Below are 21,967 nucleotides of genomic sequence, written 5' to 3'. Positions count from 1 at the left end.
CCAAAGGTGTGTGCTACAGGCAGCGGCGTAGCGTGGGTTGTCAGCACCCGGGGCAAGGCAAGTAATTTGCGCCCCCTAACCCGGGGCAAGGGAAGTAATTTGCACCCCTAACCCCTAACCTGCCGCTGCTGCCAGCTTCTTCTTGCTGCTGCCTGGGCTGGGGTATTTACGGTAAGGTAGCCACGGCGGCGGCAGGGGGTCCGTGTCAGGTGATCTGAGGCGAGTTGCCGCTGGCGCTGCCACCCAAACGACGACGCTTGCCCGGAGGAGGAGGAGGGCAGAGAGGCGAGGAAAATGCAACATGGCCCAGCAGCTGCAGCAGCAGCAGCGGCAGGGCTGTGAGGAGGGGCTGCCTGGCGCGCCCTCTGCGGCCCTGACGCGCGGGGACCGCGGCGAGCGCTGAGAGCCGCTGCCTGCCGGATGCCTTCAGCCCGGACGCGCGCACAGCTCGTCGGTTCCGCGAGACATGGGGCTCTGCTACAGCCTGCGCCCGAGGCTCTTCGGCGACTCCGGAGGCGGTGAGCGCGCCCCCCCAGATGTTGCGCCCGGTGCGGCCGGCTCCCCCTGCACCCCCACGCTACGCCACTGGCTACAGGGAAAGGTGGACAGTGCCAAGTTCATTCCCATAGGGGCTTCTGGCAATTCCAGCATGCAGCTGGGCAAATGTAATCTGCCTACATGCAGGGGACGGATTGGAGACAGATATGCCCTCCTTCCAGCCATTCTTCCTTATCTTCAGGCCAAACAACAAAACAGAGTGTGGCGGCTCCTCTTTCCCAACACACAACGTGGAAACGGAAAGGATATGTGTAGCTCTCACTATGTGAGCAGGCTTTAAAGCGCAGACTTTCCCTCATAACCTCATCTCCATTCCCCCTCCTGTTCAGCCTGTCCATCTATTCTCACACACTGACCTCATATTTCGGATACATCTGATGGGGGAATCCAGCTCAAACATCTCCCTTATGTACATTGTACCTCCAGGAACATTTTTAGCCAGAGCAGCAAGTGTCCCCTTCTCTACCCCACCCTGACATTCTGGGTCTCGGCCACGTCAGGATATTTTATTTCAAACTCTTTCTTGCGCAGCACAGAAATGCTTTGCTCTCTGCTCATGGGCTTTCATGTGTAACCCAATGAACGGGAGTGACTCCGGTATTCAACGACCTAGCAGACAGCTGGAGTGACAAGTGTGATATCCTAGCTCATTCTGTAGGGACTGGTGTGTAAATGTGTAGGTATTCCCCAGATCATCTCCCTGAAAGCGGGAGGCATCCCTTGCAGCGAAAACAATCACGCTCCATGGGAGCTTCAAAAGACAACCCCGTTTGTCAGCAGAGCCACACCAACCAATCTAGAAGGTAAAAATCCCAGCCTTGCTAAAGCAACTGTTAAGGAAAAGGTCCTTAAGGAAAAAGAGGTCCAAACTGCTCATTCTCACGATTTACTCTCAGTCTAGCGCCATTCCTTTCACTCCTAATCTATCAATCTACCTTGCCACACACGGGTGCCATTTTGAAGCATTTGCTCCTGCATCGATTCATTCAGATTTGCCATGTTGCTTTTATTGCAATTGCTACTACAGTGGTACCTCGGGTTACATACGCTTCGGGTTACAGACTCCGCTCACCCAGAAATAGTACCTCGGGTTAAGAACTTTGCTTCAGGATGAGAACAGAAATCATGCTCCGGCGGCATGGCAGCAGTGGGAGGCCCCATTAGCTAAAGTGGTGCTTCAGGTTAAGAACAGTTTCAGCTTAAGAACGGACCTCCGGAACGAATTAAGTACTTAACCCGAGGTACCACTGTACAATTATCTGTACGCATTGTTGTGGTGTTTGCCCATTCTTTGGGGATACGTTTGTATTGGGGGAGAGAAAGGGTTAACAGGTTGACCAATAAGAAAGCCCGGGGTTGGAGCCTACCTGATTTTGAGTCTCAGTCCAGAGGTTTTGACAGTTAGTTCGGTTGGTTCTTTTGGGGGGAGAGATAGAGGAGTCAGAGTGAGTTAGAGACAGGGACAAGACTGAGAGGGAATAGAGTGACAGCGTTTTGAATATATTGTAAAACTTGTTTGCGTTTGAAATAAACTTTAATCTTCATTGTTAACTCTTCATTGGGGAAGCATTGGGTTTTTTAAACAAAATTGGTTGCAGCGGAAGAATAAAGTAGTGGTGTACACGTCAATAGTCTGTGAAACGACCGGGGGTTCTGTACGAATGCCAGTTTTTTGTTGTTGGGTTTGTTGTTGTTGTTGTTTTTGTGTGTGTGTGTGTGTGTGAAGCCTTTGCACGTTCAGAGAAACACTTGAACATGCTTTATTTGATATGCAAATGCCTAATTGCAGTTGATGTATCTGGGTACACACTGATATTTTTCACTAAGTAGCAATCTCAATACCCCCTGTTCACCACCAGGACTGTGGCACAAGGGGGAGGGACTAACTCTTTCCCATGTGTTGCAGACCCACTGAAAATGGCTCTGTCTGAAGCTGCTGTTGCTGTCAAAAGAAGCTCCCCTCCCATGGCAAATAGCACAGAGAAAAAGGTTAGTCCCAGCCCCATATCCCTTGCCCCGATCCCAATCAGTGCTATTTAACAACAACAAATATGCATTCTGGAGCCAAACTAAGCGACGCATGGAAATATTGTGGTTTGCCTAAAGCCACTCAGCAAGATTCTTTTAATGTGGATTTACAATGCCCAAACCCACCCATTTAGCCACTGAGTACACTGTCAAGGCAGTGTAGAAGCGGTGCCATTTCCCAACATTTCTGAGATGCTTAATCTACCCTCTAAAACTTTGGGAGAGCATCAGGAAAGATAGATTAGGAAGCATGCTAAGTCAGCATGCCTTCCATGATTCTGTCCATTATCTTGCTGAGTATGACTAAAACCTACCAAACAACTCTGGGGTGCACAATTCTGAAACATTTCTAGGCTTAAAAGGTAAAGGGACCCCTGACCATTAGGTCCAGTCGCGGACAACTCTGGGGTTTTGGCGCTCATCTTGCTTTATTGGCCGAGGGAGCTGGCGTATAGCTTCTGGGTGATATGGCCAGCATGACTAAGCCGCTTCTGGTGAACCAGAGCAGCGCATGGAAACGCTGTTTACCTTCCCGCCAGAGCGGTACCTATTTATCTACTTGCACTGGCGTGCTTTCGAACTGCTAGGTTGGCAGGAGCTGGGACCGAGCAACAGGAGCTCACCCCATCACAGGGATTTGAACCGCCGACCTTCTGATCGGCAAGTCCTAGGCTCGGTGGTTTAACCTACAGCGCCATGCGCTTAAGTCTAGTTTCCTGCTTGGCAGGGAGTTGGACTCGATGGCCCTTGTGGTCTCTTCCAACTCTATAATTCTATGAAGTCTAATTAAAAAGGCAGTGATGGAGTTTACATGCATGACCTGGAAGTCAACTAGAAAGCTAAGAGATGGAAATTACCACATGTCTCACCAATATTTGCAGTCCCTAATGGGTTTTTTTGGGGGGGGGGTTGAGTCTACACTAGTTTATCCTGCATGCTTGTTCCTTCTTTCCTTCAAAGTAACTCTAAAAACCCAGGCTTTGTGATAAAGCTACAATACAGTGGTACCTCGGGTTACATACGCTTCAGGTTGCACACGCTTCAGGTTACAGACTCCGCTAACCCAGAAATATTACCTCGGGTTAAGAACTTTGCTTCAGGATGAGAACAAAAACCGTTCTCCGGAGGTGCAGCAGCAGCAGGAGGCCCCATTAGCTAAAGTGGTGCTTCAGGTTAAGAACAGTTTCAGGTTAAGAACGGACCTCCAGAACGAATTAAGTTCTTAACCCGAGGCACCACTGTACAATGAAATCCCGAGAACAGGTAACTCTGAAAAAGCTAACTTTGCTGGCTTACTTAGTGTTGCCCCCAATATGTAATCCATGGTCTGTAGTTTGCCTCTTCCCATCCTCCCCTCATTTCTGCCCCAGGCATTTAGTTTAGTCAAGTTTAAGGTGCTGGTTTTAACCTTTAAAGCCCTATATGGCCTAGGACCCTTGTACCTACAGGACCGCCTCTGCTGGTATGCCCCACGGAAGACCTTACGGTCTTCAAATAAAAACATCTTAGAGATCCTGGGCCACAGGGAGGTTAGCCTGGCCTCAACCAGAGCCAGGGCTTTTTCGGCCATGGCCCCAATCTGGTGGAACGCTCTGTCACAAGAGACTAGGGCCCTGCGGGACTTGACATCTTTCCGCAGGGCCTGCAAGACAGAGCTGTTCCACCTGGCCTTTGGCCAGGGCACAGCCTGACCCCCTCTCTCCTTCTGTAATCCTCATAGAACTCTAGCCCAATGGTTGCCATTAATTTGATTCTGAATTGATTTTAGAATGTATTTCAATTAATTGACTGTGATTTTATGTAAACTGTGCTATTTTTACTGTTGTTAGCCGCTCTGAGCCTGGCTTTGGCTGGGGAGGGCGGGATATAAATAAAATAGTAGTAGTAGTAGTAGTCATCTTGCTCACAACAATCAGAAAGGAAAGCAATACTTTTGGAGTGCGCTCTCTCTCTCTCTCTCTCTCTCTCTCTCTCTCTCTCTCTCTCTCTCTCTCAAATAGGTAAAGTGATTACCTGCCTCACCTAAACTGCTCTCCATTTCTCTGTATGTTACACTGAAGCCAGATCAAACAGTCGTGAAATTTCTCCCCCAGGAAAAAAAAGAATTGGAATGCAAATGGGGGTGGGGGAAAGAAAGGATGCCAAGTTAACAAAGGAGAAAGAAAGAAAGAAAGAAAGAAAGAAAGAAAGAAAGAAAGAAAGGCAATGAAAGGGGGAGTTATCTTTCTTTTCTGTAAACACCTGCTCCAAAATCTGTATAATTTGCTGAAGCTTTGCTAGCTAGACCAAAAGGGTCAAAGGATTTTTGTACAAAGCACCTCGTATTTCATGTTCTTTTTTTCAAGTGTTCCACTACACATCCTTGGGAGTTTGCTTTGTAATCCAGAATGCGGCAGCCAGGCTGGTGACTGGGAGTGGCCGCCAGGACCATATAGCACCGGAAGGGAAGCGGGTGGCGCTGTGGGTTAAACCACAGAGCTTAGGACTTGCCGATCAGAAGGTCGGCAGTTCGAATCCCCACGATGGGGTGAGCTCCCGTTGCTCGGTCCCTGCTCCTGCCAACCTCGCAGTTCGAAAGCACGTCAAAGTGCAAGTAGATAAATAGGTACCACTTCGGCGGGAAGGTAAATGGCGTTTCTGTGCGCTACTCTGGTTCGCCAGAAGCAGTTTAGTCATGCAGGCCACATGACTCGGAAGCTGTACGCCGGCTCCCTCGGCCAATAAAGCGAGATGAGCGTCACAACCCCAGAGTCGGTCACGACTGGACCTAATACCTTTACCTTTAAAGGATCTTCACTGGCTCACAGTATGTTTCCGAGCACAAGTCAAAGTGTTGGTGCTGACCTAAATGGCCTTGGCCCAGTGTACCTGAAGGAGCATCTTCACCCCCATTGTTTCAGCCCATATCATGGGAAGCCAAATAATTTAAACAACTAAAAGATGCCATGTGCTAACATGGTATGCCATATGTGTTTCCTGACTAGCTGTTAGATCCCTGTATATAAGCAAAATACTGTATTTCTCGCTCTATAAGACGCACCAGACCACAAGATGCACCTAGTTTTTGGAGGAGGAAAACAAGAAAAAAAATATTCTGAATCTCAGAAGCCAGAACAGCAAGAGGGATCACTGCGCAGTGAAAGCAGCAATCCCTCTTGCTGTTCTGGCTTCTGTGATAGCTGCGCAGCCTGCATTCACTCCATAAGACGCACACACATTTCCCCTTACTTTTTAGGAGGGAAAAGGTGAGTCTTATAGAGCAAAAAATACGGTATCTGACAAAAGCAAAGGATAACATTTAGAAACACAAAGTTGTGATTGTTTTTCTAGTTCGGAGTAGCATTATTACATTTTATTTCATTGGTGATTGCTCATGCCATGACTTGACTTTATAAAATCTGTTGTGCTATTTTAAAAACAAGTGTTTCTAAGAGAAAACAGACAGCAAACACAGATGTTACGTTGCGGAGCGTGTGGTGGTTCTTAGTTATCTGCAAAACCAGCTGGAGGATTTCCACTTTGCAATAGTGTCTCTCATATTTTTGTGTTGTTTTTGTGTGTGTGTGGAAAACGCATCTGTCAGTTTGAACTGTAGCAGGTATTGATTGCACACCAATTTAAACAATTACTCAGCTTAGGTAAATAGTCTTGATGTATTTGTCCCTCTGTGTTTACCTTACTACTGCAGTGCATCATGGGTTAGAAACTTCAAGGTTGTTTAAAGAGTCGATTAAACAAGACACAGAGGTGAACTGATGTTACAGGTTAAAGTGCCATGAAAATACAGATAGAAAGAAAGATCACCCGATTGCAACAATGCAGATATTTTGGCAAGAAGAGTTTGAAATGTGAGAATGCAGATTCTACCAAAAATACAAGGTGCGAGCATGATGCCGTTAAAATGGTCAGACATCAAAATGGCCACCCGAACTGTCAAAAGGAAGATTACCATCCGCTAATTATTTACAATAATAAATCTTAACTACCTAAAAAATCAGTCGGAGTCTATTTGGCTGCAATATGTGTTTGTTCCACAGGAATAATATCTTGCCAGTGAAGTCCCTGTTAACTGGAACTGTGTTCCGTCTTCTTGTCCTCTAGCCATAACATAGCTAGTAAAATTGAATGTGTCTTTGCTTACCCCAGAGCTTGCCAGAATGATCTTCAGATTCACTATTGGGAACTTCAGGCGCTAGACTCTCTCTTCCTGAACTTGCATCATCTAGATTCAACGACAGGGGAAAGGAGGAATAGTTTAAAACATCATAAAGCAGCATCTGAACTGGAACGCAGCTGTGCTTTTGCAGGAACTGAATTAAATGGCACATTCCAACACGCTGAATATGTTTTTGCTACCTGCTGCCAGTTCAGTTTCTTTCCTGTTTTTTTAGCTTTTCAGCTGGCTACTAACATGATGGGAGATTAATTAATGCTTCCATTAATAGCGAACCAAAGCCCTTTTGTTTATGTTTACAGACTGGCGTTCCCAAGGAGGAGATGGAACTGTTTTACACTCCTTGCAAATGATGGCATAAATCAAAATTATAGCTGAGGAGGCAACTGAGACTTCTGGGAACCGGCCATGTTGGAGGCAACATTTCACAGAATTCAGAAAAATCCAGGAAGTGAAAAACTGCTTTATTTATTTTGAAGCTTACACGGTGACTTTCTATAAATCTGTGCTTATTTGGGCCAATGAAACTGTTTGGGAGACCAGCAGTGGGAAAAGCTGTGGTGAAGGGAACACATCAGTGCTGAATGTTACTTTCTTAAGGACAAAGCAGATGTTGTCGTGCTTATGAGTATTAGACAAGTTGTGGGGAGACCTCGCTGCGAATCCTTGCTCAGACATAACACTCTCTCGGTGACCCTTGGCCACTTCACCACCTTTGTGCTTGCCCTACTTCACAGGTGGTTGGGAGAATAACATGGGGAACTATGTATGTTATCCTGAGCTCCCCAGAAAAGTAATGTAATAAATTACTATCCTTATGCATAAAAGAAAGAAAGCACCACCCCACTGTTGCTGTTCCCCGCTCTGTTCCATCTTGGTAAGCAGGATGGCTGCTACTGTTTTTAGGCCATCTCTGTGGCACCAACACAGACATGCCGACTGCTCCTGAGCCTAGTGAGCTGACTAGGTAACTGGTGCCTCAGTCTACCCTTCTGTATGTCCCATGCAAGGGCAACTCTGACAAGACCTGCATCTTGTACTTTGTCCTTCTAAAATCAGGCTGCAGAGGAGGTTCTAAAAGGAAAAACAAGCAACCAGGTGGATCCCACACCAAAGATACAATGGCCTAGTATTCTTGAGGATGCTCTGGAAAACGCTCCGTACTCATGCTCCCAACACAGAGCAGCAGAGTTCTGCCTACTTCACTTTTCAAAACTGGAAACTGCTTGCAGATTTTACCATTGAGTTTCTGCAACTCAAAAAGAAATTTATAAGGAACCATTTGGGGTATATTTGGAGCTATTTGTTACAGGTAGCTAGTAGCAAAGCAAACCGACACATGGCAATAATATGCTGGAAACGAGGATTTTGAAAACGCAGCGCCGAGCCCTGAAATTCTACAGGGGAAGACAGTAAAAAGTTCCATTAAATGCCCACAGGACTTCCTTGCAGATTTTAAGCAGAGGTTTTGTCAATTAGAACTTAATCCTGCCCAGCCCTGTATAGCAAGGCTGGACTCCCCTCTTTTGTCTCCAGCCTCATGTTACAGTATGCCCACCAGAGTGTAGCCCCCTCCAGCCCCCAACTCCACTCATGCACACCAACTAATTGGCATTCTCAGCTGCACTTGACAGGCTGCCAAGCCTTTCATGTGAACCAAATTGCTGTGAATGCGCCAGATCCTTTGAAGATCGCTGCTCGTTATCCAGCCAAATCCTCGAACTGTGGAGCTGCATGCAAGAATCAGGAAAGCTCTCCCCCCAAAATAAAAAAGTTTGAAGGATGGGCGTGGGTGAATTAAAAATGCAGATAAGGTGGATATATTGAACAGAAGGGTTTCAGAAAACATCATGGCCAGCATTTGGTGGAGTGGGGGAGGGATTGTGCCAAAGGTGACTGCTGAAATGTAGAGAAGGTGAACACTGTTGCTGCGTAAAAATAAAGAAATCTACAATCTAACTTTTATGCTCATTTACAGGGTGGATGGATTTAAATCACTGCAAGAAGGGAATGAAACCAATTTTGATTTTGCAGCACTGTATACAGACAATTACACATATTTATTGGTTACGGTAGCAACTGAAACATAATCAGTTTGCATGCAGTAGACTTTTGCACTACATAATTGGATCAGCTTAAAGACAAGGGAGCAGTTGTCAAATGCATGGATTTATCTGTGCCTGTATGACAAGCAAGATGACTTCCTTGAAATCCCCAGAACGTTTCAGAAGGTGCTCATAGTTATTGAGAAGTGTGGTGTTTCTCCATGAAAGTAAATTTCCACACTGTTCTGTTAGTAGAGTTATCATAACAGATTCCTAGGAAAAGGAACTCAATGCAAATCTCAGTCAAGTAGTTTGGGGTTTTTAAATTGGAATAAATGATTGTGGAGGTGGGATCAGCTGATTGTTCTGATAAAATACAACACTGTGTTTCCTGGATCCTACTTGTCAGCCTGGGAAGGAAAACTCTGATCCTAAACCTCTGCTGCCTTGCAGCTATACTCATTCAAGAGAAAGTTTTTGGGAGAAGAAGGGGCTAAAGAGTAAGCCCTACACAAATCTGGAGTCCCTAAGGTGGTTGGGTGGCTCCTTGTACGTCTCCTCCTAGAAACTTTTTCAGCCAAGCTGGTGTCAAACGCATCACTCTGCTTTCCTTGGGACCACATCAGCAAGGCCGAGAAGAGGGTGGTCTTGTCTTCTGGGCAGCCCAGGACCTCCATACACACTGCCCAGATCTGTGTCCCAGGGAGGTCACTTTGGTGCTGCTAACACAGCAGTTTGACTTCATCCCTGGAGGAACACCCCATTCTCTCGGGACAGGCAGATCCAGCAACAACAACCACCTGTGATGGCTTAGGTCTCATAGGAAACCACAGTAAATTCTGTGTGCACTGGGGCTAAAGAATGAAGTGAATCATGGCGATTTGGAGTGAGTTTATCCTTATCCATGTCAAGCCATTAAGACAACAAAGCATCCCGAGTTAGATCAAAGTTCCCACAAAGCTTGGTGTTGCTCTGTTTTCCTGTCTACAATCTCTCTATGTTTCTCTACTGTAGTTACGTGGACTTTTTCAAGAAAACAAGGTAGAATCAGGAGGCTAGGCCTAGAGAGCACAACAACTCGTCCCGGTAGATACTCCCCCTATGAGGCAGTTGTGGGGACTAAGGTTTCCTCCTCCCCTGGGTCCTTCCCAAGCAATCTGAGACTATGCCGCCATGCCCTCTTCATACCTCTGCGGGTTCTGGGAGACATGGGAGGAGGAGGGGAGCTGGTCACAGCAGGAAAGGGAGACACCCCCCAGCTTCTTCACTAGCCTGATTCATCCCTTCCTCTTGCTCCCCTTGCTTTCCAGCCTCCACTTTTGCCTCTGCTTCTGCTCCTCTCTCTGGCACAGACTCCTCCTGCTCACAAAACCCGGTTACTTCTACAGCTTCCGATACCTCCTCCTCCCAGTCTTCTCCATCTTCTCCCTCTGACTATTCGTCGTTGTCCCACCACCAACCTCCGAGCTCTGAGCCTTCTTCCCTTGAGGGCTCCCTAGCTGGAAGCCAGCCAGTCAATGACATCATGTGGAACGAGAGGCGGAGGAAGAATGAGGCAAAGGCTAAAATCTCCACATATTTGATACAAAACAACAAAAAGGCCATCCCAAAGGAGCAGCTCTCTGCCACCAAGAGATCTAGTCTTGTTTAAAGTATTTCCCTAAACATTTTTAGTGGTCTTCCTTTCATGTGAAAAGTGTGTGAAATTAGGGTGCACCCTCCCTCAATTTTTAAAATCTTTTTTTAAGGAAACATAGTAGGGAATTCCATGTTCATTGCACATTGCATGAAATAATGCCAATCGAGCTCACAACGATATCATTTTATAAAGCTGCCTCATGCTTTCCCCAAACATCATTCTTCCCATCCTCAGCCCACAAAGTTAAAGAGCTCTAAAACACATTAAGCCTCCTCTATTGGGCAAATACTCTGGCTTATTCTGAACCACTTGAAGCCCTTCACAATTTAAAGCAGCGCAGTACATCAGAAATTATGAGTCTTCATGCGTGCATTTTCCAAACCACAGCTACTACCACTTTTCCCCAGGAACTTTAAAAGATATGAATCTAATTAAATTTGCTGCCTATCCTTCACTCCCTTGCTATCAATCTGAACGTTCACTTGGATGTAAATGCAAATGTGCATTCTAATCCCTATCAAGATAAACACCTGGACAGGGCCGTCTTTAGCATATGCGCCGCTGGGGTGCAAAGACCCACGCAGCGCCCCCAAATTTAGTTTAGCTGTCCCCAGATTTTTTTAGGGAGGGGGTGAACTCACTGTTTGGCTCCCCCACCCCAAAAGCTCAAGTTGTTCACTTTGGGGGGAGGAAAATCGCTCACCTATAACAACGACGCAGCGGAAATAACTGCTTTTGTTTCCTGACTCGTCAGGAATATTTGACGCTATGGAGTAGGAGAGCGAACGAAGAGGGGGGGAAGGGACTTTCGCTCCATTGCTTTTCACTGCCACCAATCGAGAGTATACAGTAGGTATACATTTGGCGCCCCCCAGAATTTGGCGCCCAGGTGAATTGCACCCCTTGCGCCCCCGGGCAAAGATGGCCCTGCACCTGGATGCACACCCCAGTGTTCCATTGAAGCAAAGTATTGCAGATAAGACAGAATCTGTGCTTAAATATGCATTTAGATGCACATCTGGTTGGGCCCACAGAAAGCCCAACAATACAGACCAATCTAGTGAGTTATATGCATGCAGAAGAAGGTGGCTAGACGAGTGCAAAGCTCCTTAGATGGTTTCGGTGAGAAAGCTCTGGGTGTGGGAACTGGTAAGAGGCATACGAAAGGGATGGGGAAAGGGGATATTACATGGTAGGAACAAAATGCACAACAGCAAACATTCACACTTGCATGTTTTCATTACTCATTTTGGCAGCAGGGATAATGGGATGTGTTTTCAGGGTGGTATCTCAAGAGATTCCATTGATGCCCTGATTGAAACTGATGCAATTGCCACAGTTGAGACGCCTAGATCCTAGAACTTGGAGAAAAACAAACAGAGCAGATCAACCAATGTGAAGAGCTGCAATAACTTTGTGCTTAACATTTAGAAACCATGTTTGCAGAATTGGTTGTTTCCCTAATATTAAGTTAATTGAGGTGTTTGCTTGTTTTTGGTTTGAGGCTCACGTTACATTTTCTAGTGCACTCTCTGCAGTTGGTTTCTAGTTCTTCTGCCTTTGAATTTCATCAGTTTATTGCAAAACAAAGAATGGCAGATTTAGCTGCAAATGCAGGCCTTACAGAAAGGCAAACCAGCTGTCCTTTCTGGCTAGCAACAAACTTTCCATAGCTTTAGTGGCAGTATAATGGAGGCACCAGCTTGTTCGTTGCTTCTTCTTTTTTGCTATAGCTGAGAGGAGATTTTTCTCCCTTGAATTCCAAGTAGTCACAAAGAACCCTGCTAGGAAAAGCAATAAAATTCTGCTAAACAGATAAATTTTGACTTCCACTGAAAATTAACAGGAGGAAAGCAAAGACTCCAGAATACCCTCAGGACAAAGCTTAATACGCCAGAATTAACATTACAAAATCGATATATCTTAGTTGAATCCCATGTGCAAATTAGAAGAGAAATGGGGGGGGGGATTTGAGAGGACAGTAGAAATCCCTCTCCTTGTTGAAAGAATGTGTGTTGGGGAGTTGAGGGTCGACCAGATCCTTCTCCTTGAAGCCCCAAATCCTCCTACAGCCATACTTTCTACGAAAAAGCCTGGAATCATCTGATGGATTGCTTGGCTTGGTCTTAGAGCAACTGTGCTGATGTTACGTACTGTACTTCATATGTGAACATCCTAGTCCATCCACATCTTAGACCTTAGAACATCCTAGTCCATCCACATCTTAGACCTCAGCTAGCTAAGCATCTTCAACTGGCCTTGTATCCATAAGAAATCGATGTGTACTCATCTCCGGTGAGGGAGCAGAGAAGGCAAGCAGGTGGTTAACTTCTTCAGTAGTAGTGTATGGGCTAGGTGTCTAAAAATGGGGTGGTCATTAGCATCTGAGATGAACAGATGACGTCGACTTGGAGGAACATATTAAAATTACCAGTCTTGTTGGCCGTCAATAAGGAGTAGCTTTAAGATGGTGCTGACATTTAGAGGTCTACATATTTGGAAGGCAGGATACTGACTGGAGTAGCGCTATTGATTTACACCAGGAATGCTACCTCAACAGAGATATGATTGATCGGTATCAGATAGCAGGCTTAATGAAGAAAATTTTAGTATATGTTATACACACTTCATCCTCTATGAACACATACCACACTTTGGCCTTTATGAACAATTTTATCCACAATTAAAATCAAAAGTACAGTGGAACCTCTACCTGTGACTATAATCCGTTCTGGAGGTCCACCCAGAGGTCGAAACAGATCGCTGGGAGAGGCGCCGTTGTGCGCAGGTGCAGGCGGCAATTGCCCACTTCTGCGCATGTATGAACGCCGCTTCTGCGTATGTGTGGTGATCACCGCTCCTGCACATGCGCAGATGGCGGCAAACCCGCCAGTTATTTCCGGGTTTGCAGTGGACGTTGGGCGAAATGGACACAAGCAGAGGCAGATGTAAGAAGAGGTTTGACTGTAATATCTAATCTGCACCTTTTCAGCCATGCTTCCGTAAATTATGGATCTTTTCTGGTCATTAAATTTGAGTACTCCTGGGCCCAAATTAAGCAAAAAATGTGAAGCATATAGCCTAAAAAATGGATATTATTATTATTATTAGTAGTAGTAGTAGTAGTATACATAATTAAGCCCATGTATACGTGTGTGGGAGAAAATTAGTCATTACCACTGGCCAATGTGGCTTCTTACCAGGGTCACAGGCTATCAAGTCAAGTTAGTTTTATTACGGCAAAAGCCAGCGACACAGAACACCACAAGATCAAACAAAAGGAAATCAACAACAGCATAAAAAATAAAAAAAATTACACAAGGGAACTTCGCAGTGTGTCATTCAACAAAAGAGATTTACGCTTCCTGATTGCTTAAGTGCAAAATTTGGCCACCTCATATGATATTGAGCTTGAGGAATCTTCCAGAAGGTAAAACATCTGGAACAAACTGGAAGACTGCATTCTCCTTGTCTCAAATAAGTTTCTCTCTGCCTCCTTAATTATTGCTGGGGACTTTAATGCAAGGTTAGGCCATTCAGACGAACAGGCTTTCAAAAAAATATTATGGTTTATCCATTCATTCTGGAGGATATAGCGACAAAGCCAGTAATCCCGATGCCACTTTTGGAGGCGAGAAGACTCCCAAGTTTGAGGGCAGCAAAGAAAGAAAGAAACCCCCTAGAGGAGATTCCAAAGGAGTCCCTAACTAATCTGGAAGAGATTGTGCAAAAAAGCCCAAGGGAATATCGTTGAGAATAGCTCTGCCTGCACTTTTGCTTGCTGACCAGAAGAGGACCTCATCCTGGAACAATCTGCTGCAGAACCCTCCGCACCTGGAAGGGGACAAAGGAGATCAATCTTGTAATGCCTTATGCCAGGCATCCTGAAACTTGGCCCTCCAGATGTTTTGGGACTACAACTCCCATCATCCCTAGCTAACACGACCAGTGGTCAGGGATGATGGGAATTGTAGTCCCAAAACAGCTGGAGGGCCGAGTTCGGGGGTGCCTGCCTTATGCAAATGGGCGGAGTGGCCCATATAGCTGCTGTTGTACAGATAGGGGAGCGCTGGTCTTCAGCAGCAGTAATGGTGTACTTGAGTGCAAGCCTTTACTTTCTCCCATATCAGCTAATGGCTGCCATTCTGGAGTGTCTGGAGGCGGTTTGAGGATGGATGGCGGCTAACAGATTGAGGTTGAATCCTGACAAGACAGAAGTACTGTTTTTGGGGGACAGGAGGCGGGCAGTTGTGGAGGACTCCCTGTTCCTGAATGGGGTAACTGTGCCCCTGAAGGACCAGGTGCGCAGCCTGGGAGTCATTCTGGACTCACAGCTGTCCATGGAGGCGCAGGTCAATTCTGTGTCCAGGGCAGCTGTTTATCAGCTCCATCTGGTACGCAGGCTGAGACCCTACCTGCCCGTGGACTGTCTCACCAGAGTGGTGCATGCTCTGGTTATCTCTTGCTTGGATTACTGCAATGCGCTCTATGTGGGGCTACCTTTGAAGGTGACATGGAAACTACAGTTAATCCACAATGTGGCAGCTAGACTGGTGACTGGGAGCGGCCACCGAGACCATATAACACCAGTCCTGAAAGACCTAAACTGGCTCCCAGTAAGTTTCCGAGCACAATTCAAAGTGTTGATGCTGACCTTTAAAGCCCTAAACGGCCTCAGTCCAGTATATCTGAAGGAACGTCTCCACCCCCATTGTTCTGCCCGGACACTGAGGTCCAACACCGAGGGCCTTCTGGCAGTTCCCTCGCTGCGAGAAGCCAAGTTACAGAGAAACAAGGCAGAGGGCCTTCTCGGTAGTGGCACCCGCCCTGTGGAACGCCCTCCCACCAGATGTCAAAGAGAAAAATAACTACCAAACTTTTAGAAGACATCTGAAGGCAGCCCTGTTTAGGGAAGCTTTTAATGTTTAATAGGTTATTGTATTTTAGTGTTTTGTTGGAAGCCGCCCAGAGTGGCTGGGGAAACCCAGCCAGATGGGCGGGGTATAAATAATAAATTATTATTATTATTATTATTATTATTCACTCCTATGGGGGAAAGGAACACACTGCACTTAACAGTATTGCGGCTGGAGCAAAACCTACCCCTTACTGGCCCAGGCCCACTGACAGGGGTCCTGCAAGGAGATCTCACAAAGAAACATGCTTCAGCAAAATAAAAAAATTCCTTCCAGTAGCACCTTAAAGACCAACTGAGTTAGTTCTAGGTATGAGCTTTCGTGTGCATGCACACTTCTTCAGATACACTGGAGTGTATCTGAAGAAGTGTGCATGCACACGAAAGCTCATACCTAGAACTAACTCAGTTGGTCTTTAAGGTGCTACTGGAAGGAATTTTTTTATTTTGTTTTGACCATGGCAGACCAACACGGCTACCTATCTGTAAATGCTTCAGCAAGGGTGTCTATAGGATGCCCCTCCAAGATGCAAAAGACCCTCCAAGTGTCCCTATTTTCCAGGGACAGTCCTGGATTTACAGAAGCCATCCCAGTTTCTGATTTGGACCTGGAATGCCCTGCTTTTCCTTGTTGTTGTTTAGTCGTTTACTCATGTCCGAATCTTCGTGACCCCCATGGACCAGAGCACGCCAGGCACTTCTGTCTTCCACTGCCTCCCGCAGTTAGCTTTCCCTTAAAGGTAAAGGTAAAGGGTAAAGGGACCCCTGACCATTAGGTCCAGTCGTGGCCGACTCTGGGCTTGCGGCGCTCATCTCGCTTTACTGGCTGAGGGAGCCGGCATACAGCTTCCGGGTCATGTCCTTAGGATGTCCCTATTTTCATCAGAGAAATGTTGGGAGGGTATGGAGTTATCTGACCCCAGAGCCATCTGAAGGCAGTCCTATATAGGGAAGCTTTTAAATGTTTAATATTTTGTTATGTTTTTATATATGCTGGAAGTCACCAAGAATGGCTGGGGCAACCCAGTCAGATGGGCGGGGTATAAATAGTAAAAAGATGTTGTTTTTGATGATGATGATGGAATAGGATGTTACTATTTTCAGCGGAGAAATGCTGGGGGGTATGCGTCATATTGACAGGTATTTTGCTAGCTGTTTTGAACAGGAAAAAACAACAACACATGTTTGGTTTTGGATAAATCTGAACAAAAAAAGTTTATAAGCTATTCCTGAGTCTGGAAGAGAAAGATTTGTACTTGGCTTTCAGAAGATCTTTGCTTTAGACAGCAGTGTGCAACTTGGTTTAAGCTAGCAACAAATTCTGGTCAGGACTCGTTTATTCAGTTAAAAACACAACCCCTGCATTTCTCTGCAGTCCACATAGCAGTTCACATTTGTAATGGGACAATGCCAGTCCCTGCACTGAGGGGCTTGTGGCTGGCTTTGGCGCTTTTGATGTCAGGGACCTTGAAAGCCCCATTTCACAGATGAACCAGCTTTGCATAAATAAACAAAGTGACCTTTGAACTAAAGCCTGAGACCTGAGCGCACTTCAAAGACCGTGTGTGTGTGTGTGTGTGTGTGTGTGTGTGTGTGTAGAATGAAGCAATCAGCAAGCATCATTAATGCAGCTGCTGGCTCAAAGCACAACTCCTTGGAATAGCACAACTCTTTAAAAGAACAAGGGGTGTGAGCGAATAAAGAAGAGAAGGAGAAAGGGTGGGCAAGGAATGAGAGGAGAGGGAAAGTGACGTAATCTGGTCAGGCTTGAAAAATCTTAATGAGGATTTCTCTCAGGAATAAATGAAAGATCTAGCACAACGCCACTTAGACATTTGTTAGGAAACCTCAAAGCAACGTCCAAATCATACTTTGCTTCCTATTGCAATCATGGCAAGGCAATCTTGAAACCTCTTTGCTTATGTTCAATTTACATTAGCCTGACATACAAGGCCAAGATCTCTGGATCCCTTGGTGGGCCAATTAAGAATGGGCCTGCACTGAAGAATGTGGGTATCTTGTCAAGGTGTATTGCTTCACTATACCTACACACCTTGCCTTATTGTGCTCTCCCTGTGGCTTCATCTTGAAACCATGAATTTTTTGAAGAATGGAACCACATCTCTTTTAAGAAAAGGCTGTGCTGCAGAAAATAACCCCCCATAATAGCATCCAAGTCAAGGGAAGTCACAGTACAGTGGTACCTCTGGTTGCGAACGGGATCCGTTCCAGAGCCCCATTCACAACATGAGCAGAATGCAACCCGCGTCTGCGCATGCGCGGGTCACGATTTGCCGCTTCTGCACATGCACGTGACATCATTTTGTGCGTCTGCGCGTGCGTGAGCGGTGAAACCTGGAAGTAACCCTTTCCGGGTCGCCGCAGGACACAACCGGAAAAGGCTCACCCTGAAGCAAATGTAACATGAGGTATGACTGTACTACTTTTTTCGGCCTTGGTCAGACCACAGCTGGAATGTTGCATCCAGTTCTGGGAACTACAGTTTAAGAAGGATGTTGACAAGCTGCAAGGTGTGCAGAGGAGGGCAACCAAGATGATCAAAGTTCTGGAAACCTAGTCTTATTGGGAACAGTTAGGGGAATTGGGTATATTTAGCCTGGAAACGAGGAGACTGAGAGGAGATATGATAGCCATCTTCAAGTATCTGAAGGGCTGTCACATGAAAGACGGAGCAAACTTGTTTTCTCCTGCTCTGGGGGTAGGACCCGAACCAATGGATTCAAGTTACAAGAATGGAGATTCTGACTCAACATCTTGGTTGACTGCAAACTTGACATGAGCCAACAGTGTGATGCGGCAGCTAAAAAAGCCAATGCAATTCTGGGCTGCATCAATAGGAGTATTGCATCTAGATCAAGGGAAGTAATAGTGCCACTGTATTCTGCTCTGGTCAGACCTCACCTGGAGTACTGTGTCCAGTTCTGGGCACCACAGTTCAAGAAGGACACTGACAAACTGGAACGTGTCCAGAGGAGGGCAACCAAAATGGTCAAAGGCCTGGAAACGATGCCTTATGAGGAATGGCTAAGGGAGCTGGGCATGTTTAGCCTGGAGAAGAGGAGGTTAAGGGGTGATATGATAGCCATGTTCAAATATATAAAAGGATGTCACATAGAGGAGGGAGAAAGGTTGTTTTCTGCTGCTCCAGAGAAGCGGTCACGGAGCAATGGTTCCAAACTACAAGAAAAAAGATTCCACCTAAACATTAGGAAGAACTTCCTGACAGCAAGAGCTGTTCGACAGTGGAATTTGCTGCCGAGGAGTGTGGTGGAGTCTCCTTCTTTGGAGGTCTTTAAGCAGAGGCTTGACAACCATATGTCAGGAGTGCTCTGATGGTGTTTCCTGCTTGGCAGGGGGTTGGACTCGATGGCCCTTGTGGTCTCTTCCAACTCTATGATTCTATGATTCTAGGTGGAACTTTCTGGCTGTTAAGAGCTGTTCGACAGTGGATCGGACTCCTTCAGAAGGTGGTAGGCTCTCCTTCCTAGGTGTTTTTTAAGCAGAGGTTGGATGGTCATCTGTTGTGGATGCTTTAGTTGAGATTCCTGCATTTCAGTGGGTTGAACTAGATGACCATCAGGGTCCCTTCCAACTCTACTATTCTATTATTCTATGGCTCATAGGCGTTGTAGCCCTAAAGGGCCACAGGTTCCCCTTGCTTGGCCTAAAGGAGTCCCACGGTCCTTCTACAGACACAACATATGCAACAGAAAAGGGAAGCAGTAGCTTGTCATAACTTGCCATAGCTACAAGAACACTTTTTTTGGCCCTGAACCCCGTCGTGGTGCTAATTTGAGCTACTCTTTCCATTACAGATAACAATTCTGCAGAGAAAAAGATTTATGCTATACTGAGACAAAAAACACAAGCAGGGCCTTTTAAATACTGTGTTATGAATGAAGTGGTATATAGTGAAAACATTCCGAATAATGCCACCTGTTTTTATTAATAATATTAAATTTCCTGCTTCTGGGATTGCAATCTATTTTAATAAACATTTTTTTGCCTACTCTTCTGCGAGAAGTTGACTACTATGGTATATTATTACATGCTAACTGCTGAAGTTTAAAATGGATAAGGAATCTGTATCCAAAAACAGCAATTTGTAAGCCATAATCTCATACCAATCTAATTAATGTGATACCTGAGATGTGTTTCTTTTGAGACACAGGAGTCCAAGCGGCTGAAATTGCCAGAAACACTGCAGGGTGAAACTGGGGGCAAAAGGATGTTTACCACCATTTTAAAAAGGCATTGGTGCAAGTCACGAAGACAATCCAATGAACTGGTTTCCGCAGTGGTAAATCATAGCTTCAAAGCCAGGTTAAGGTGGGTTGGGGCCACCACTAAAAGGGGGTTAAAAACATCGACTTTTTAAGACCTCGGGGACTGCTACAGCCTGCTATCCAAGCAACTCACTCATCAACTGTTCTGACTTGAAAGGTCATTGAAAAACACTGAAAAACAAAAGCAGCCATGATGGTTCATCTCACGAAAGTTGCTTAGCACAGGAATATCCAATCCAATGCCCCTCATGATTTTGGGGGGATTATATGGCAGGCCCTTCTTTTGGATGTGTCCTGTATGAGAATGGGAGAGAGGGTGAGGAGTGAGAGGGAGGTATGTACAGATGAGTTGTCTGCAAGGAAAAGCTGCAGAATTAATATTGGCTTGTGTGCTTTTTAACTTGTTCATAAACATTCTAAAGTTAGGACTGAGCAGTGAGGCGGCCAAGTTTGAGGGTGACACTAAATTGTCCAGGGTTGTTAAAACAAAATGGGAATTGTGAAGAGCTCCAGTAAGATTTCTCCAAACTGGGTGGGGAAATGGCAAATGCCATCCAATCTGAACAAGTGTAAAGGGCAAGATTTCTCAGTTTCACATATGTCATAGGGTCTGAACTGGCAGTGACTGACCAGGAACAAGGGTTGTAGTGGAGAGCCTGACAAAGATGTTGACCCAGTGTGTGGCAGCTGTGAAAAATGCAAATTCTGTGTTAGGGATTATAAGGAAAATGAAGGTTGTCCATGTCATAAGGGCATTAGGCAAATCTATGGTATAACTGAACTTGTTAGCACAAGTTGCTTTACCCCACCCACTGACCCCATGGCAGCAATTTTGTGACTGGCAACCACAGCAGTTAATCAAAATTCAGAATGTGCTCACTGCTCCAAAAATGTGGCCTCTGGCTTTAGAAGGTTGCCTGTACATTTTGCTTCATAACTCTTCTCCTAGGAGAGTTAGAGGCGAGAGAGACAGACAGACAGAAAGACAGACAGACAAACAGCAAGTGCAATCACTCCAATTGTACCATTATAATCTGACTCTGCATAGTTTAAAACACACTTTGGTTTAATGAGCATGAACACACTCCTGGCTGTGCCGTGTAGGGGAAGAAATATGCCAGGAACCAAAATGTCAGAGTTTGTCTTTTTGCTGGGCTTGCAGTTTGTTTTCACTCATTTGTCTGGAGAGATGTATGTGAACCCAGGTTCACATACAGTGGCAAGCCAGAGTTTATTTGTTTCTGGTTTGTTTCAGCACCTGGAGCATAGTCCAGAGTGTGGAAAGAGCAAAGGTAAGTTTATTTTAAGCTACATTTTAGTATTGCCGGCAAACATGGCAACAGACTTAATTCATAGGATTCCGAAATCCTATGAAACTGACATTAGATTAACAAATGCTAAATTTATTCATTGATCTATTTTTGTGAATCCAGAACCCATATGCATTCTCTGGCTAGCTCGAACTCAAATAATTGAAGGTCAGGCCAATTTTCTGCTCTACAGTTCATATGGCTCATTACTTGAACTTCAGCATTGTCCCTGCTCTGCAGGGGGTGCTTGCAGTGCAATTGTTACTTTATTTATGATACGCAGCAACAAGCACATTACACTGTCATTGCAAAAGGTAAAGGTAAAGGGACTTCTGAGCGTTAAGTCCAGTCATGGACGGCTCTGGGGTTGCGGCGCTCATCTCGTTTTACTGGCCAAGGGAGTTGGCGTTTATCTGCAGACCGTTTTTCCGGGTCATGTGGCCAGCTCATAGAAATGCCATTTACCTTCCCACCAGAGCGGTACCTATTTATCTACTTGCACTTTGACGTGCTTTCAAACTGCTAGGTTGGCAGGAGCTGGGACTGAGAAACAGGAGCTCACCCCGTTGCGGGGATTTGAACCGCCGACCTTCCGATCGGCAAGCCCTAGGCTCTGTGGTTTAGACCACAGCGCCACCCACTGCAGAAGGAGAGCATAAATTCTTCAAGAGGAGGAAAATACCAGGTTGTTCAACTTTCTGACGGATGAAGAAAATTGCAGCCATGCAGGAAATAGTACTGGGCAAAAAAGGGAGCGCTAATAATTGCAACGATACAGAAACTGAAGTGTGTGTGTGTGTTTGTGTGTAGGCAACAGGTGGTGCCTTGTGCTATTCCTGAGCCCTAGGTGTGCTAGCATTAACTGAATTGAGTGCCAATTCCATATTCTGTTATTGTTGCTGTTAAGTTAATGTTATATGATCAAGGTTGCTTGTGGTTTGCATACTTCATGGTTTTAGAATCTTTCCAGTGCAGATCTGTATCTCTTTTC

The 21,967-nt window shown here is 45.6% G+C and overlaps 2 protein-coding genes across 2 annotated transcripts in view; one reads left to right on the top strand and one right to left on the bottom strand.

The window, feature by feature from the left end:
* The window catches only part of SPON2 (spondin 2), a 130,079-nt gene extending 111,556 nt beyond the window's left edge, over positions 1–18,523 (top strand). The window contains exon 7 of the transcript XR_014156348.1: positions 18,414–18,523. The gene's annotated coding sequence lies outside the window, so the exon portion shown is untranslated. The remainder of the gene's footprint in view (positions 1–18,413) is intronic.
* The window catches only part of FGFRL1 (fibroblast growth factor receptor like 1), a 175,908-nt gene that overhangs the window by 15,829 nt on the left and 138,112 nt on the right, over positions 1–21,967 (bottom strand). The window contains exon 4 of the mRNA XM_081860981.1: positions 6,728–6,808. Coding sequence (XP_081717107.1) covers positions 6,728–6,808 — 81 coding nt within the window. The remainder of the gene's footprint in view (positions 1–6,727; positions 6,809–21,967) is intronic.

Source organism: Podarcis erhardii (genome assembly GCF_964252035.2).
Source record: "Podarcis erhardii genome assembly, chromosome: 5".
NCBI classification, from domain to species: Eukaryota; Metazoa; Chordata; class Lepidosauria; order Squamata; family Lacertidae; genus Podarcis; species Podarcis erhardii.
The sequence above is the reverse complement of the archived record's forward strand: the minus strand, read 5'-3'. Positions and strand labels throughout refer to the sequence as shown.